The sequence below is a fragment of the Ammospiza nelsoni genome, chromosome 8 (assembly GCF_027579445.1).
Source record: "Ammospiza nelsoni isolate bAmmNel1 chromosome 8, bAmmNel1.pri, whole genome shotgun sequence".
Classification (NCBI taxonomy): Eukaryota; Metazoa; Chordata; class Aves; order Passeriformes; family Passerellidae; genus Ammospiza; species Ammospiza nelsoni.
This window is the reverse complement of record NC_080640.1, coordinates 28,673,249-28,691,142: the sequence shown is the minus strand read 5'-3', so window position 1 is coordinate 28,691,142 and position 17,894 is coordinate 28,673,249. Positions and strand designations below refer to the sequence as shown.

The 17,894-nt window shown below is 38.2% G+C and overlaps 1 protein-coding gene across 1 annotated transcript in view; it reads left to right on the top strand.

The window, feature by feature from the left end:
- The window catches only part of CCDC6 (coiled-coil domain containing 6), a 48,007-nt gene that overhangs the window by 15,962 nt on the left and 14,151 nt on the right, over window positions 1-17,894 (top strand). Inside the window, exons 2-5 of the mRNA XM_059476762.1 lie at window positions 3,608-3,757; window positions 10,159-10,287; window positions 15,703-15,806; window positions 17,090-17,250. Coding sequence (XP_059332745.1) covers window positions 3,608-3,757; window positions 10,159-10,287; window positions 15,703-15,806; window positions 17,090-17,250 — 544 coding nt within the window. The remainder of the gene's footprint in view (window positions 1-3,607; window positions 3,758-10,158; window positions 10,288-15,702; window positions 15,807-17,089; window positions 17,251-17,894) is intronic.

Sequence of the window (17,894 nt, the reverse complement as noted above, 5' to 3'; positions counted from 1 at the left end):
GAACTGAGAGAAGGAAAGTATTTTAATGGCAAACCTTCCAATTTATGGTAGTATATGCAGCATGTGAAAAAAGAACTTTAGTGCAGCTCACTTCCTAATATGATACTTGGTTACTACGTAAAGTTTAGGAAAATATGTTTCTTAGTTCTTTTAAAATTACTTGAAATTTGAGCTCACAAGGACAGATTTTTATGACACTTCGTGCATCAGCTCTACTAGTGATCAGGATTTCAATAAAAGTAATAGGATTTTTCTTCCTCAAAAGTATAAGAGGTTTTTTGTGGTTTATGTGCATGAGGTGCTTTTTATCTCCCTCTTTATTCTTGATTTCCTGCAAAGTAATATGATAGCCCTTGCATTTATAGTCTTGACCACAGTAATTAGAAATTTTCCTTAGTGGATGCATTCATGGAATGCTCCAAGTTAGCTGTGCATGGAGTTTTGAGACAAGGGAGACAGGTGGATATGTCTGTTGTTATGCAGAAAATCTGTGGTGAAAGTAGATTGCTTGTTTCAGGTTTCCAGAGACTGACTGATCAGGTGTTATCATTTTGTATCACTCTGTGCCTTAGCAATTTATTTTGTAATATGATACGCAGAACAGAGTAAATGGCTGTTAGTATTTTTGTATGTGGAGTGTGATATGATAATAGAGGAAAACCAAGAATTCTATACCCTTGTGGAAGACCTAGCATTTCTGATTTCTATATTTTGTTTCTCTTTTTTTTTTTGAAGACTTTAGGCAATATTAAGGTAAACATGAATTATCCTATTACTTGAGATAATTTAACTCTCACCAATTAATGAGTAACAAGATAGAGGGTAAGTTTCAGTATGAAATTGAGAAGAAATGTGGTAATGAGTTATGTGGTTTGTACCTAGTCTAAATAACTGTCTGATGTTTTTCAGCTGAAATGTTTGTGTTGAAAGTGCTGACCCTTGGGTAATTAACTGGACATTCATTGTATTCAGTGTGCAGTTTGTGTGCAGATGTGTAGGGTTGGCGCTGTTCGGTTGAGAAATGCATTCTTTGTGTGAGGGAGGCAGATTTACCCTGCCCACCCTTCGCAGAGCCTCCCGCATGCTGTGGGCACAGGGCTGTTGCAGGGCAGTTGTTGAGCAGGGCTGCTCACCCTGCTGTTGTGCCAGCACCACGCTGTGTGTGCCAGCCAGCTGGGGAGGCAGATGCAGGAAAGGACAGAGGAGCGAGGGCAAGGCTGGTTCCTGGGTGTCTCCTCAGCCTGGCTGGCCTGCTGCCTGGCCTCCTGAGCTCCAGAGGGGCATTGGCCTGGCCAGGGAGCTTGGCAGCTTGTGCTCCTGTTGGCCTGAGCACCGGCGTTAATGTGACACCAGGAGCTGGCAGAGAGTCTTGTGCAGGCTCAGTCCTGTAATAATGTGATTTTAGAGCTTTTGACTGGTGCAAAGCATGAACAGAACAAATCTGGGCAAGTTACACACAATAGAAATCAAAGCAGAAACACCCTCATTCTTTTGTTTTTCAGAACCAAGTGCTTTCTAGTTTAATTTTAGGTAAGCTTGGTCTGTGTTACTGTCTTCTGTTGTCTGAAGCATTGAAAACCAGACACAAATAGAAATCCTATGTAGTGAAGGCAGTGGAGGAGTTGATTTTGGAACAGTATGCATGAATTTTAATGATTTGAGGACAATGAGCCCTTGCAATTTGACTTGTTTACTCTGTTCTGGAATGTCTCTGAAGACATAAGATGGTTAGTAGCTCTAAGTAAAGCCACGTTTAGAAGCTGATAGATGATGTTATTCAGATCAGTTTGATTCCAGGAGTTTTAATCTATTGAGATGTGAGCTGACAATGTAACATTTCCTCAGACCTCTTGGACAAATCTCTATTTTCTTGATGTGACAGTAATACCACTGCTGAACATGCTGGAGTAGCTGTTCTCTGCTGTGGAGATGCAGTACATTAGAGAGGAGGTGTTGTGCAGGACCTAAGCTGCTAAGCCAGCAAACTCTACCTGACCTGGCTTTTTTTTGCTTTTCTTTCTTTTTTTGTTTTTTTTTTCTGGTTGGGTTTGTACCAGCTCTGGTGGTGACAGGGAGAAGGGAGCTGTGGCAGATAGATTGTAGGAACGAGCCATGTGAAGAAAGAAGTAGAGATGGGAGAAGACACAAGAAAGCACAGACAAAGATGTGAAGAGAAGGACTTGATGGAATGAGGACTCAACTGGGAAGTTTCCAAACCACTGCTTTAGATTTTATGATATTGGTGATACCACGAGGAAAATTTGTAATTGTCATATTGTTTCACCAGATTGAAAGACAGTTATGTTCTTTAATTAACTTTTCTCCTAGATGTTGAAGGTGTCTAAGTAATTGGCTCTTGGACCACTAGGGAATGTATCATTCCAGTTAAAAGATCACTGACATAATGAAATCTTTCAAGCATTTTCCAGTGTGCAATAAGTATAAAGAGATTGTTATTTTGGCACATTTTGGGCAGAGGATTATGGAAGATAAGCTTTCAGTAATGTGTCTGTTTCTGTTCTTAAATTTTCCTCTAAGTTTACTGAAATAAAGCTTGCAGAATGTTTGCATAAGCTATAAGCTGGTGTAATTTTATTAGAATCAGGGCAAATCACTTATGTGCAGTTCAAGTCATGGGTTTTATTGCAGGGAATAAAATCACTCCTAGCACTAACTTGCCTCATTGGTTTAATGCAGTATTTCTGTCATTTGGTTGTTCTAGGCTTTGAACTGTGGCATTAAGAGTTGGCTGTACCAATTTGTAGCTGTGATCATTCATTTGCCCATTTGAAGTACCCTTCATGGCCTTTCAGAACAGGCTTTCAAAAGATCCTTTTTATGTTCCATTTATCACCTTTATGCTTAAAACCATACAAACATGTAAACTGTAGGGAATGCAAGAGAGCAGTGTCCCAAGCTGGCTTTCTGTGGAGCAGTGCAGGGTGCAGTAAGCTGAAATGGAAATTGTCACTTGTAGTAATTCTGCGTGGAGAAGATTTCCAGAGTAGCTTGGAGTAAAGCTAAAGCCCCATGGCATTTTTGTGAGTTGCTGTTGTATGTAGTGGATTAGCAGTGGAGGAATCACAGCTGTTTTCCTGGTGGTGGGGTAGGAATTCCTGTGAGAGGAGCTGTGCTGCCTGTGGCTCTGCATATTGGGGTGAAAGAAGAGGAGCATTATTTGACTCCTGGAAAGCAGAGCTCAGTCTAGGGGGTCTGAAAAGGGGGCACAGTGATGCATGCAGCCGTCTGAGCTGTGCTGAGCTTGTAATGGAGAACATTTAGACAGGAGCTCCTTTTCAGGCATAGAGTAGGTAAAAATAGTTGTCTGAGTCTGTAATGCTTTTATAAAGTTTGTAAGGTTGAGGAGTTTGTGCATTTGGTTGGGAGGAGGCTACTTTAAAGCACCAGGGCAGTTTCTCAAGTCAAAAGGTTGAAAACAAAAAATGAAAAAAGGTGCTAAACCTTATAGAAGGGGTTGGTAACAGCACTTAGGTCCAGCCTACAGGCCTCTAGGATGATAGGCATTTAAAGGGGAATTGAATAATTGCAGCTGTTTTGAAAGGAAACTTGCTCCCTTTTTTCTCAAATTTATGTTTTTATTTCACAGCAAGCAAGGGCAGAGCAGGAAGAAGAATTCATCAGTAATACTCTGTTTAAGAAGATTCAAGCTCTGCAGAAAGAAAAAGAAACACTTGCAGTAAACTATGAAAAGGAAGAGGAATTTCTCACTAATGAGCTCTCAAGAAAACTGATGCAGGTAATTGGTGCCTTTACTGATGTTTTTTCCAGGAGCCTCAGGACTGACTGGTGACTGAACTTTTGTGTTTGTGTCTGCACTCTGAGGGAAGTGGGCAGGTTGGAAAGCTGACACTTGATAAAAGCAAAGTACAAGAAGTGTAGTGAGTGACCTTTCTTTTTAATGTGTTGCTTTGAAGTTTGCATCTCTGAACTCAACTTTGAGAACCTGAAAGTTTGTATAATGATGCAAAAATGGGTATAGCTTGCAGTAAATGTCATCTGCCTTCCAGACAAGAGTTACTGATTAATTTAAAATGTTAGTGAAAGACACTTTCTTTTCTGGAGTATTTGATTCTTAACACAAGTCCTGAAAGATTAAACTTTATATACAAGAATGTGCAGCAATGCTCGAAGGGAACTTTTAATGCAAATTTGTCCGTACTTGTAACAAAACTCTTGCTCCTATTGAATTAAAACACATCAGTTTGATGGTAAAAGTAAAAAGTTGAAGATGCTGGGCCAATTGTGGCAGAGAAACCTCTTTCCATTACCTAAGTTGCTAATTTTTAGAAAGTGGTTCAGTATTTGTTGGAAGTGTTCTACATGGTTGCTCTGTTCTCACAGTCTTGCCTGAATACCTGCTGTTGGCTCCTGTGGGAGACAGGGTGCTGAGTTAGGGGAGTGTTTAATGTGATCTGCCTGAGCTTTTTCCATGCCATCAGTTCTAAGCTTTGTCATGAAAAACCAGGCACTTCAAAAGGAGCTAATTTGTATGTTGTAAGCATTGCTGTGTTCTGCAGCTGGAGACTGAAGGCATGTTAGGAAATGCAGTATTTGGAAACACCAGCAGAGCTAATCCCATCTGGTGCTTTTGTCACTGAAAACTGGGCCTTCTCTCACTTTGTCTCTTTGGTGCCTGTTATCACACAGGAAGCTCAGTAGCAGGATAAAATATCCCTTACTTGGTATTACTACTTCCCCTTGCTGTTCTTGAGGAGTGACAAGGATATTTCTGAGTAAGAGACATGTTTGATTTCTAAGCCATACATTTTCATTAAAAACAGAGAAGCAGATGGCAGTAAAATAGGGGTATCAACTGTTCTTTTCTAATTGAAGTAAGATGTGGATATCACTACAGAAAAAGCTTTCCACTGAAGTCTCTTGCAGTAAAGGGAGAAATGGTGCACTGAACAATGTTGTTTAATTGAAAGGGAGATGTAGAAATCTGTTACAGAACCAGGTTATGTGGCACTGTAGTATACATTATAAAGAGGAAACCAAAACTTACTTTAAATGTAAAAGCATGGATTACACCTGATTTGTTTGAAAGGTTTTGAAGTCATATAATGACCTTGGACAGAAATTTGTGCCACAAAGTTCTACAGCAAGTAAATTGTTGTATCAAGTAATTGCTTCAAATATGGTTACCCTTTTCCCTAGAATGAGATTGTTTTAACATTTTTTTTTTAAGTAGCATTCTTAAATTGCTAAAATTATGCAAAATAGGTTTGCAAAGATAAATATAAACTTCTTGTCAACCTAAAAGTACTTTTTTTTTTTTTTTTTTTTTTTTTTTTTTTTTTTTTTTTGTTATGGGCATTTAGAAACTATCCTTTGACTTTTGCCCCAAGTTAAAGAAAAAGATGGCCAAGGGATGCTTGGCTTGTTATGTATGAAACAAGGCAAGGGGATTGTGCTGTTTGTCTGTTGGAAACCCTTAATGGGTACAACTTCATTCTCATTGGTGAGAAAAAGATGCAGAGAAGCATCTGAAACAGAATGCAAACATAAAGCTGGAGTTATTCTCACCTTTTGTGCAGCATCTGGAGAAAATCCTCAGTTGTGGATTCAACATCATCCCACAGATACTGCCCAGCTTTCAGCAGGCAAGCTGCAGGCTTGTGCTGAAAGAAAAAGCTGTATAGCCATACCTACAAGAGTATGGAGGTAAAATTCTGATCCCCACCTGCAGCCTTGGATTTCATTCCATGTGGCCTTGCTGTAAGCCTTTGATAAATATGGTTATGTCAACCAGAAGGTTTCAAAATACAGCAGTTCATAAATGCAGCTGTGTTCCAAATTGTTCATCCTGAAGCTGTGTGATTTCTCTCAGCACCATTAGGTAGCAATATTTGAGAGTAAATTGTGAGTTTGTCCTGTCTGAATAATAATCCAGGTAAAAGAGAAAAAGAGAACAGCTGTCAGCATCCTGGTGGTGTTGGTGGTTTGCCTATGAGGGATGAGTGGCGTGGAATTTCTTGCTTAGAGGTTCACCTGAAAACTTCAGTGCCCAGAGGAGATAAGGATTATATCAATGCTCCTCCACAAGGCCAGAGCTGGAACTTTTGTGGCTTGTGCCTAGGCACCAGTGGTGTTTCTGTTTATGGCATATGCTAAGGTGTTATTAACCCTTCCCTTCACTGGTCAGCAGATTCTGTTTTCCATACTTCTGGATGACTTTTCATACATTTACAGTGGCTCAAGACTTGCAGTACAGGTGGAAAACTTGTTTTAAAGCAAACAGTTTAATATTAAAGCTGTTTTTCTGTTTGTGTGTATGCTGAATGCAGATCTCATTCCATGGCTTGATTATGTCTTTGATGTGATAAAATTGCTGTGAAATACAAAACCAGGATATCAATCTAGTCTCCTAAACATCAGTAATGTGGTTAGCAGCTTATAAATGATACAGAAGAAATTGTTCCTTCCACTAAAGAGCTTGCTTACCTGTAGAATTAGGGAACATTTCAATATTACTGTTTGTTTCCATGAAAGTAATTTTTCAATTCTTCAGAGATCATGGATTTAGTAAATTGACATTAGAATATTGATGAGTTGCAGGCAACTTTTTTAAACAGCAAACAGCTGAAAATAGTACTTGATGTTTTTTGTTTTCTGAAAGATTATCTGTTGTCTGAAGATTATTTGTTGATTCTTCAGTGTTGGACCCTGGAAATTATACCCACATAGAACAACAGGTTAAAAATTGGAGAAGAGAAACTAAACAAACTCATTGTTTGCAAAGAGGGTATTATTGGCACATATCACATGGTCAGTTTAGAGCTTATTAGAGCACCTTTTCTGTAATTGAATAGTCTTCCCATCATACAGATGTAGGACTACATTCTTGACTAACGATTTCTTAGACCAGGAAGGTAAGATAATTATAATTTCCTTTTTTTTTTTAATTTCCTGAAATGTATGGGTGCCAATACTTACCATTACTCACTAGAGTGTAGCAATTCTATTTTATTAGGAGAATAATGAACTCATAAATGCCCACTTCCATTTTTGGCATCTTTGCTCTGCAGGGAATTCTAGCTAAATTAGATGCAGACTTTGAATAATGACTGACCCAGGAATACAGGAGTCTCCAGTTGGTTGCTCCACTGTTCTTTGGGATTAACCCATAATCTCTGGGTTTGCCAGGCAGTGTTGGTCTGACCTGGCACTAGACTTAGAGCATTCATGCTGTCAGATGTTGTACATCAAGTGGCTTCCTGCTTTTTGTATGAGTAAGGGAAAAAATTGCATATAAATCTGTTGTTTTGTCTAAAACTTTGCATTTTGGAACCGAGGAGAGGTACTTCTGCTAAACTGCATATGATTTGCACTCTCCCAAGTGAGAGTATTCTTTTTCAAGTATTTACAGCTCTGTGCCCGTTTCAAAATTACTGCTGTATTACTCTGTTGAAAGGCACCTAGCAGAGGAACATTTTTCACAGTGCCTGTGTGTTTGTTGCTTTGTCAGACCTTTGTTTGTCACAGTTGCAGGGGTTTATGCCTCTCATTCAGCCTGGCCTCTGGAATGAGCTCCCAGAACATTAAAACATTTTGAATGTGGGAGCTGCTTGCCAGAGCTGCAGTGCTCCTCCTGACAGCCAGCAAGAACCCCCCAATCCCATGTGCATTACTGTTATAAATCACAGGCTGCCATCAGGTTTGCAATATCAGAAATTAATTTTGAAACCCTTTACTATATGCTAGACTGATTTAAACAGGCATGGTAGCACATAAAAGAAGGTGTTTCCACTGGAATAACACTGTCTTTCTGGTGCTATGCCATTGCTTAAAAATATCTTGTTATAACTCTAACGTTCACTGTCTCTACAAGCCAAATGAATGAATGTACAATTTTATTAGATAGATTTCCTTTGTTTTGAATAATTATTAATTGTCTAGTTTGAGTGTTGCAGAAATGAAGGAGCACATACATCTCAACAGAGATCTTAGAGTAAACAGAAGATTTTTATCACATGCATCCCTGATAAAGTTCTTATAAGCCTTATAAATATTTATGATATTTTCCTATGTACTTCATGTAGTTATATTTTTGTTTACCTGATGAAGTCTCTAAAAAAGCATGGAAAATGTTTTTTATAGCATCCTCAATTGCTAGTCATTATAGAATGGTAGCAGTATATTGCAGAATATCATGAGAAGTGTTTTGATGCAGGCTCAGTTCTTGCAGTGGTGGACATGGACCTGTTGAGTTACTGTTTTGAAACTTAAAGTAGTAAATCTTGAAAATTTACTACTTGTGAAACAAGGCTGCTCCAAAGAAGAATTTATTTTTAATATCGTTTAATCTTACAAAGTCAGTTGCTTTAAATTGGAGACCAGTCCTTTTCAAAATCAAATTCAGATTTTCTTTCAACACCCTTATATTTTTGAAGTGCAGATTGGTCCAAGTAGTTGTCCTTGAAAGTAAGATATTAAAACATACCAGGATAATAGCATGTGTAGTCAGGCAAGGTAAGTAATTGGATGTCTGTACAGAAATGTTTCTTATGTAAGTCTGATTCTTGACAATTCTTTAAAAAATTGTGAGCCTGTAAACATAAGCTATTACTCTTCCTGCTCCCAAAATACCATGCATCAACTCAAGGATGCTAATGGGATTGTGCTGAATAAACAGAGCCAGCTCATCTATCAATTATTTGATGAACATCTGGACATAAAGAGGAGGCAAACTGCTGATACAAAATTGTTAATAAATAGGACTTTCAGGATGCAGTGAGGGAAGAAGTGGACAACTTTTGAGAGCCTGGATTACCTAAAAATAGATTGTACAAGGTCGTAGTCTGGGGGATAAATGAGGGTTCATTTTCTAAGGGGAACTTCATCCATTGGCTCCATTACTTCCCACTATCCCAGAAGTAAGCCAGTACAGGAAGGAAGGAAGGCAAACATGGCCCTGCATTGTATGAGGACACGTGTTTCAGCAGAGAGAAAGTATTGCTGTAGTTGTTTAGAACTTAAGTGAGCTGAGGCACACAGTCCTGCTGCTAAGCTTTGTGTTGGGTAGCCCCATTCTCACTTCAGACTAATCACTGTCTCTCTTGCACCAAATCCATCTCTAATCTTACAGAGCTGAAAATTCTCCTTCTGTTTTCGTATGCAATTCAAGGTCTGTAAGACATTGGCATCAAGGTGACGCTTTGTAACACATTTTTCCTTCTCTATAGCTGGCAGATGTTATCTGTAGACTATTGTTACTATAATTGCATATAATTCAAAGCAGTTGGGAAAAACTCTTTTACTTTACTAAGTGAAATAGACACTATCCACCTGTATTGTACCAGGGAGTATTTTCTAATTGTTAGCAATTCTATTCTTCAGCATTAAGGTTTCATCAATAACTGTTTTTTTATTGTTTTGGTTTGGTTTTGTCATCAAAGAAAATAAAAGGGAAAAATTATTTTACCCTATATAAGTGACAGACATCACTCATATATTTTGGGGGTGTAAATAATATTTTTATTATGAGGGGGATTTTTTGATTCCATCTGCTTGAGAGTTAAATTTTTCTTCTCCATTGGACATATTAAATGAAAAAAACCCTTTCAATATTAAGAAAACATACAACGTTGATTTGAAATAACCAGTAATTTTATGTCATCAGGACAGTTTGATTTTAATAGCATAGGAATATAAATTAGAAATTTTTTTTATGGTTTGTAAACTAGTTGCACAGCAATTTCATTAGTATGATTTCGGTCACAATTTTCAGCTTTCAGCTGCCTGGAGAAGGAAGTGCTCAGACCTGCAGTTTGTGCTTTGGGTGTTTTTGAGATGATGCATTTGGATTGAAATTAATGCTTTTCTGAACATTATGATAGATTTTTACTTCGGAAATGTCTATAATACATTATATATAGTATATAAAATAATCTATTTTAATTTGACTGAATTCAATAGTTGGAAATTACTTTTCTGTGCATTGTAAATATGCAGCACAGTTTAAAATGCCCTTTTTTGAAGAACTGTTAGGTGGGTTGTGCATTTTGAAGTTTTTTTAGAAGCATCAGTAGAGAATTTAACATGGAGGAGGAATAAATGTGTGAATAAATATATAAAAGGTGCATAAGTTCATGCTTTTATTTGTTTAAAATATTTACATGTCTCCTGAATTTTTAGCTGCAACATGAGAAAGCTGAACTGGAGCAGCATTTAGAACAGGAACAGGAATTCCAAGTGAACAAACTGATGAAGAAGATTAAGAAACTGGAAAATGATACAATTTCGAAGCAGCTCACCCTGGAGCAGGTAACTCTTTCATTGCACCATTATATGACTGAAAAAAACCCGAGTCTTTCTTTTGTCTTAGATTTGACTTAATGTTTTAAGCATGTAAGAAACTGGGCAGTATTGAGAATGTAGAAAAGTCAGTTCAGCTTCCAAAGCAATAGAAAAGTAACATAGTTTATTGTGAGAAACTTGGATTAGTTTTTTTCATGGCCATTATATCTGAGTATCTATAGTATATTTGTTACAGTACCCTTTGTGTGGGCCTTCATGTCTGCTGGACAGCAGTGACTTTTGCAAATGCAGCAGTTTTGTAAATAATGCTGCCTGTTGCTGTTCATCATCTTCCACTCATGCTGCTGGTGAGAAAAGACTGTCACTTCTGGTGGTGTTAAGCACAGTAGTAAATGATCTGTTTGTGGTCTGGCTGTGCTCTAGGTCACCTTTTGGTGGCAGCTTGGATAGCACAGCTATCTGTGAGTTGTCAGCTGTGTGTATCCTTCAGAAGCCTTGAAGTGAGACTGCATCCAGCTCCCTTTCTCCCCAGGCAGTCATGAAGATTGCAGAGATAAAACACCCCTTGTTTGGCTGTGTTTCCACAGGATGTTTAGACATTGGGGGTGCTCATGTCTGATTTTAGGCATCTGCATCAAAGCATCTCAGTGGTGTCAGTAGGAGACCTTTTGACTTAAATGGCAAACTGGTGAAACCTTTAGGCTTGTTAAAGGACTCCACATTTTCTGGTACGTGCAGGTCCAGTAATTCAGGTGATGTAAATATAGTGTGTTATCTCTGTGATTTCTTCTGCTGTGGAGCTTTTTTGGTTGCTGGTAATCTGAATTGTTGCCAGTTTTGTATGAGTCTCCTTTTTCTGTTGGCATGGATAAATTAGTTAATGGCTATCTAAATGATCAAGTGATCTTGATTCTCATGGTAACATTTATATGGAGAGACCTATGGAACAAACTGAAAAATAAAAGGTAGGAATATGTAGTTACCAACAAATCCTTACCCAGCATGGAAATTAGCATGAGGTTGAAATAACTCTCTTAGCCACAAGGTGGTGGTGGCTGCCACTTAATCAAAATGCAAAGTAAGCTTAACATACTAAGCTGTGGCAGTCTTTGAAATGTTAGCATGAGCCATGGCTGAAATCTTCATGGTATTATTTTTGTCTCATTCTGGACAGACTGACTTGTGAAATCATAAAATTTGAAACTTGTTGCTGCATCTAAATGTCAGTGATACACTGTTCAAAAAGCACAGATGCACAAAGGTCTTTAGTACCTGGCATTGAAAACTTTGTGAAGATGGTAAAATTTACCTGTCAGTCTTGCTTAGAAATTCCATGTGAATTTAGTGTAATTCACTGTATGCCTTTGTTTTCTCTCACAGTAAGGTAGAGTAAATATCAGGTTAGTTAGGGCTTCAGTACCCTTTCTTTCCTCACACTAATTAAAAGTGCTGATTGTGCTAATTAACCAGCTGAAGCAGCAGCCTTGGGGCATGTGCTGTACCTAGCAAGAAACAACCCAAAATTGTGAGGAGACTCATGTTGCCTTCATTGCACATAGAGAGAATTAAGGAAGAGAGATTGTGACAATCTGCAGCACAACCATCAGAACACCTGTTAAACAGGGCTTGGAAGGAGAACTCCAGTGCTTTAAACTGGGCTACATTGAGATCTGTCACTAGTCAGTGAGCAGATAATTACAGCATATGTTCACTAAAATGTTGTTTCTAAAATAGAGAGAGTGAATTATCTGTGCTTTGTGTTCTTTGTTTCTCCTTTCCTTTTTTTCATCTGAACTGCTTATACCATAGGTGATCAGGAGGTAGCTGATTTCTGGTTGCATAGAACAGTATTCCTTAATAAAAGCTAAATTGGATCTTAGGTTTCAAATGTGACCTGAAATAATTTCTTAAGTCAGCTTTAAGTCAACAGAGCATTCTTCTCTGAAGGCAAATGGTGAAGAAATTTACAGCATGTGACTATTTCATTAACTGAATGACTCAGTTAAAACGAGCAATAATGTTCTGTGTTCCAGTTCAGTGGTTTGATAGGAAATAAATAGCTGTCAGGATTGCCCTACAGAGGTCAAGTGTGTGTACTTTGCTGTTACTATTTTTAATTGCTTTTCTATTTCATACAGTGCAGTGAGAAACTAGAATTGGTGCAGTTAGGAGATGAGAAATAACAGCTAAACTTATAATAATCATCTCCTGTGTCTACTTTGAAAGTAGAAGAAACATGAGATGGAAAAATCTTTGGGAAATATTTTCTTGGAAAGCAGCAGAGAATTAAAGCTACAAAGGGCAAGGTGGAGATGAGAAGCAGAGAAGTAAAATTTGGGATAGTGGGCTTAGGCAGAGATGAGCAAATTCAACTTTGATTTGGAAAACCTCCATTTCAGGAGGGAACAATTGTGCTCTTTAATAAGTTGGCAAGACAGTTGACAAATCAATAATATAGAAATACACATTAAATGGATATTTTAGCTGCATTTTGAAGTAAAGTAAGTGCATGTGAGAGAGAGAGTAAGAAGAAACACAAGTTGGTGGTGAGGAAGGTTAAAAGGAATTTTACTTTTCCTCTGAAGAGATGGTCTGAAAAGCAAGCAATGCTTCTTTGTTTCAGTGATCAAAATCGGGTGATGCTTGATTAGAATCTAGCACTGAACTTCTGTAGAGTGACCCTAGTATGACAGAGCTACTGACTTAGTCCTGAGCATAATCCCATCCTGCTCATTTTATTTCAGAATATTACCACATTGCTAAAAAATCATTGACTGGAGTACATTTCAAAGTTCACCTGAAACTATTGAGGACCAAGCCAAATACACCAATTCTTTGAATTCCCAGCTCTCAACAGGATGCTCCACTTGCTTCTGCTGTAGGTGCCATTCAGGGTGTTCTTCCTCCAAACTTTAAAATCCTGACAGTGGGAGAAACTTTCCTTGTCATAAGTGTTGTGCCAGTTGTCATGGTCCTTGTTTCCAGTGTGTTTTCATACTGCTGGATATTCTAGATCTGTTTCACCTGGTTTCTTTGGTGCTTTGTCAGAGCAGCTTCAGAGCACAACACAAGACGTATTTGGGTATTGTTGCTGATGGTTTGACTTTGCCATTGTGCACGCTCACCTACAAGCAGATTTATAATTAGTGGACTCCACTGCCTTGGTGATGGTTGCTATAATACTAAATGTAATCTGAGATTTTTCAAATCCAGGCTTATAAATAATTCACTCTGTCTTTAAATTCCAGTGTGCTCTTCTTCCTACCATTAAAAGATACGGATTTCTTTTCACCTGTATGCTCTTGTGGGTTTGTTTGTTGCTAGATCAAAACATAGTTGTAAAAAGACTAAGAGCAGGTGAATCTAAGCCATGCTGTATTGAAATAATGCAAAAGCCATTGCTGCAGAGATCATAACATTATTATGCACTATTACCGCGCCTGAGTGGGCACGGCTGGTGATAGAGAGACGGTGAATCTTGTTTCTTGAATCAGAAGGCTTGATTTATTAAGATATTATATATAATACATTATTACTATACTAATAGAATATAGAGAGAGAGGTTTGCAGAGCAGCTAGGCTAGACTAAGAATAGATATAAAAGAATCCACAACAAAGCTGTGGCCAAGGACTCAGTCCCCTGGCTTGCACTGGTGATTGGCCCTTAATTATAAACATAAAACATGAACCAATCACCAATCAAAATAGGTGCCCCTGTTGCATTCCCCAGCAGCTGATAATAATTGTTTACCTTGTCTTCGGAGGCCTCTGGCCTCCCGAAGACACAGAAATCCGAAAGAAAGGATTTCTGTGGAGAAATGTCTGCGACAATGCACTAACACTTTTTTCATCATGTGATTATCTAGCTAACTGCAATGTAGGGGAGATCTGGGTTTTGCTAATGTAGAAGCACAGTGTGCAGATTGCCAGGACATTTTGTGTAGTTGCTTCCCTCTGCACATTCCCAGCCCCAGGCATTGGCCAGACTGTCTGGGGAGCCCTGAGGCACAGTGCCCTGTGCTCCTGGGGCTGAGCCCCTTGCTCTTCTACCACTCCACCTCAGCCATGTGGGGAACAAAGTGTAGCTCAGGATCCAAATTCTCATCCTCGTGGTGAGGCTGAGGCATGTTGCTCCTGACTTCTCTTTTATTGAGATGTAGGTTCCCTGAGCTGTTAGTGTACATCTGGAAACTCAAACATGGAAAGATTTGCCAGACAGTGTTTCTAAGTATGTTCCCTATTACTCATCAGCATATGTCTGCTTCTGCTCACAGTAACTAATTCCTCTAACCTTTAAAGAAGAAAGTTGTACATTCATTAAACTTGCACTGGTACCTGAAGTGTGTAAGTTTATATTTTGTTTGGGTTTCTCACCATTAATTTAGTGGTTAGCACTAATAGTTTACAGATTTAGATGCTGCAACAGCCCTTCAGCCAGTGATGTAATAAATGGCAAATGCTTATGTCTGTTTTCAGTCTTTCCATTTTCTAATGTAAGATAATTTGACCAGCAGAAAAGTGGTGTTAACTAAGCTTGGCTTGGAAAAATGCTTCCATGCTGTTTTCCGCCTGTAAAGGTGTTGATCTGTTCTCAAATATTTGTTATTGACAACTTCTTGAGTTCAGTTGTATTGCTACAGAGTAAGATCAGCTGTGCCTCTTAATATTCTCTTCTTAGTAATACTTGCATTGTATTTCTGCATAAACACCAATAATAGGTATCTTCCTGTGTGGGTCTACATTGTATCTTCTTTTATTAACTTCAGAGTATAAGGTTTTGCATTATATGTTTTATTAACTTGTAGTAGATTTAAGAATGCTTGTTCACACAGTAAGTGAAAGTGATTAATGGCAAGTTAAGCTTTTAATTTTATAAAACCTTTGCTTAGATAGAATTACATTTGTTTTGCTAGCAAGGATTGATACAGTAACACCTAAGGCAGCTCATGTAACTTTTTCTTTAATATTGTTATGTCCTTTACCTAACACTAGGCGCACAAGGCAAACATGGCTTTTCTTCTATTTCTGGATTACTTAACTGTGGTTCTTCCACGAAAAACATCTACAACTTTTCAAAATATTAAACATTGGTGTACTGAACAGTAAATTCAGTTTGAATTTCACAGATTCATGGTATAGGAGAGGTCTTTAAATAAGGTTGATAAGTCATCAGTGCCTGCATATCCAGGGCTTATGTTCTTGCTTATTGGCCAGGGACAAGTTTTCTGAGAACTTGTGTTAAGGAGATAACAACTGTGCAATCTCGATTTTTCCAGTGCATTGTACCTGAATTGTGTCTCCTCTTCCCCCTCTCCTTGCTCCTGTGAAGCATTACATAAAATGGTGTTGGAGCTTTCCTAATGGCAGTTCCTTGCAAAAAATCCATGCCCATCATTTTCAGTAATTGTTTTTCCTCTGCAGCTAAGACGTGAGAAGATTGACCTTGAGAACACTTTGGAGCAGGAACAAGAAGCACTAGTGAACCGTCTCTGGAAGAGGATGGATAAGCTTGAAGCAGAAAAACGGTTTGTGTTGTTACAGTGCTCTTGTTACTGTGGGAGAGGATTTTTGTGGCATTCACATTCTCTGAAAAAAATCCTTTTGCCCAGGATTTTTCTCCTGGGAAGCTGAGAGGCCTCAGGGAAAAAGGAAAACAATTCTTATCTCATTTGCCTCTCCTCTGTTGTGCTCACATGTGGAATGTGTTTGGAGATTGTTCACCCACAGGTGATTGTTTCATTGGATTCTGCTGTGAGTTGTTTTGGCTCATTGGCCAGTTTGGCCAAGCTGTGTTGAGACTCTGGAGAGAGTCACGAGTTTTCATTATCTTTTCAGCATTTAGTAAGTATCCCTTCTGTATTCTTTAGTATAGTGTAGTATTCTTTAGCATAATATAGTATTATAAATTAATAAATTAGCCTTCTGAGAACATGGAGTCAGATGCATCATTCCTGCCTTTGTCAGGGAATTCCCAGCAAATACAATACTTTTTAATACATCATGTCTGGATTAAATATGTTCATCTCTGTCCCACAAGAGTTGTCTGATCTGTGAAAATCTGGAAGATGAAGCAGTTGAAAAGTTCCTTGTTAGCATGATGCCACATTATTGATTGCTTAAAGTAGATAAAACTAACTAGTATAAGAAATTACCTAGGAAAGCTTGAAGGAATTTATTGATTTTTTTCTACTGCTGATAGCTTCCTTTTAAAGCTTCTGGTTTGTAGTCAGCTTTAAATTCATGGTATTTTACTGTGTTTGTGATATGAGAAGCTCTTGTTTTTTCCTTATCTGCTTAAAGAAAACTTGAGCTTTTTCTAAGTGGTTTGCACTCATGTCATTGAGACTTCCCAATGCTTCTTTAGTAGACGTTAAGACAGTGACTCTTTATATTATTGGAACAGCTGAAATTAAAATTACATATGAAAGCAACCATCTCTTAAATGTTATAATAACAAGAACTCAGTTTGAGGAGGAAATAGGAGAGAATAATGATTAATGATTATTAATACCTGATATTTTTATGTGTCTATTGTTATGTTAATGTGACCCTCTGAATCTTGGCTGGGGCCTCAGAAAACACCTGAGCCTGAGTGAACGGCAGGTTTTGTAGTTTACTAGGACAATATTTTTTACCTTTTTTATTTTGAGTTAAAAACTAAACTTTCTAACTCCTCCCCAATGTATCTCCCCTCAGACAGTAGTTAAAGTAAACCCTGTATACCTTTCAGAATCCTTGCAATGGCTTTCTGGGATACAAGAGGTTTTCATTAGAATGGAAGGTAAAGTTTGCTCTCTTTTTCATACAGAATTTTGCAGGAGAAATTAGACCAGCCAGTATCTGCTCCACCATCACCCAGAGACATATCAATGGAGATAGACTCTCCTGAAAATATGATGAGACATATCAGGTTTTTAAAGAATGAAGTGGAGAGGTTAAAGAAACAACTGAGAGCTGCACAGTTACAGCGTGAGTAAACAGCTTGTTTCAAATCTTCTCAAGTTTTTGCATTGTAAGATTTTTATATGTACTTTCTTAAGTTTGAATTGAAGGTAGAAGTGGAAAAACATGGGGCAGGTTCAGATTACAGCATTTTCGTAATTGCAGTGTTATTGCTTGTTGATGTATTTGTGCTGTAGTTTAGAGGGTTCTTTAGCTTTGATAAAAGGATGTCTGAAAGAATAAAAAAATAATCCTTGACTATTTTGTACCAGAAAAATATGTATCTATCTTTTTTTCCGGAAACTTGGCAGTATTTCAATATACAAATTTTTCAAAACATATTTATGGCCTACTTTGTAGGGGTCATGTTGCAAATTAAGAATTACCCAAAAGAATTAACAGCTAGTGAAATAAAGGTCAGCTGTATGTAAGAGTTTCACTTGTTAATGATTGTGGCAACCTGAGGCAGCTGTTGCACAGTATAGCAGCATTAATTTGCTGTGTCCTTTCCTGTGTAAGATGGCTCTGAGGCATAAAGAGCTGTTCCATAACAGGTTCCTGTTGTGCAGGCTGGGGCCCCTTGGCCAGCAGTGGGAGCTGCATTTTGCCCTGCCTGCCCAGGAGGGGGCTGAGCACTGAGCACAGCTGCCAGGAGGCTGCTGGCACCTTCC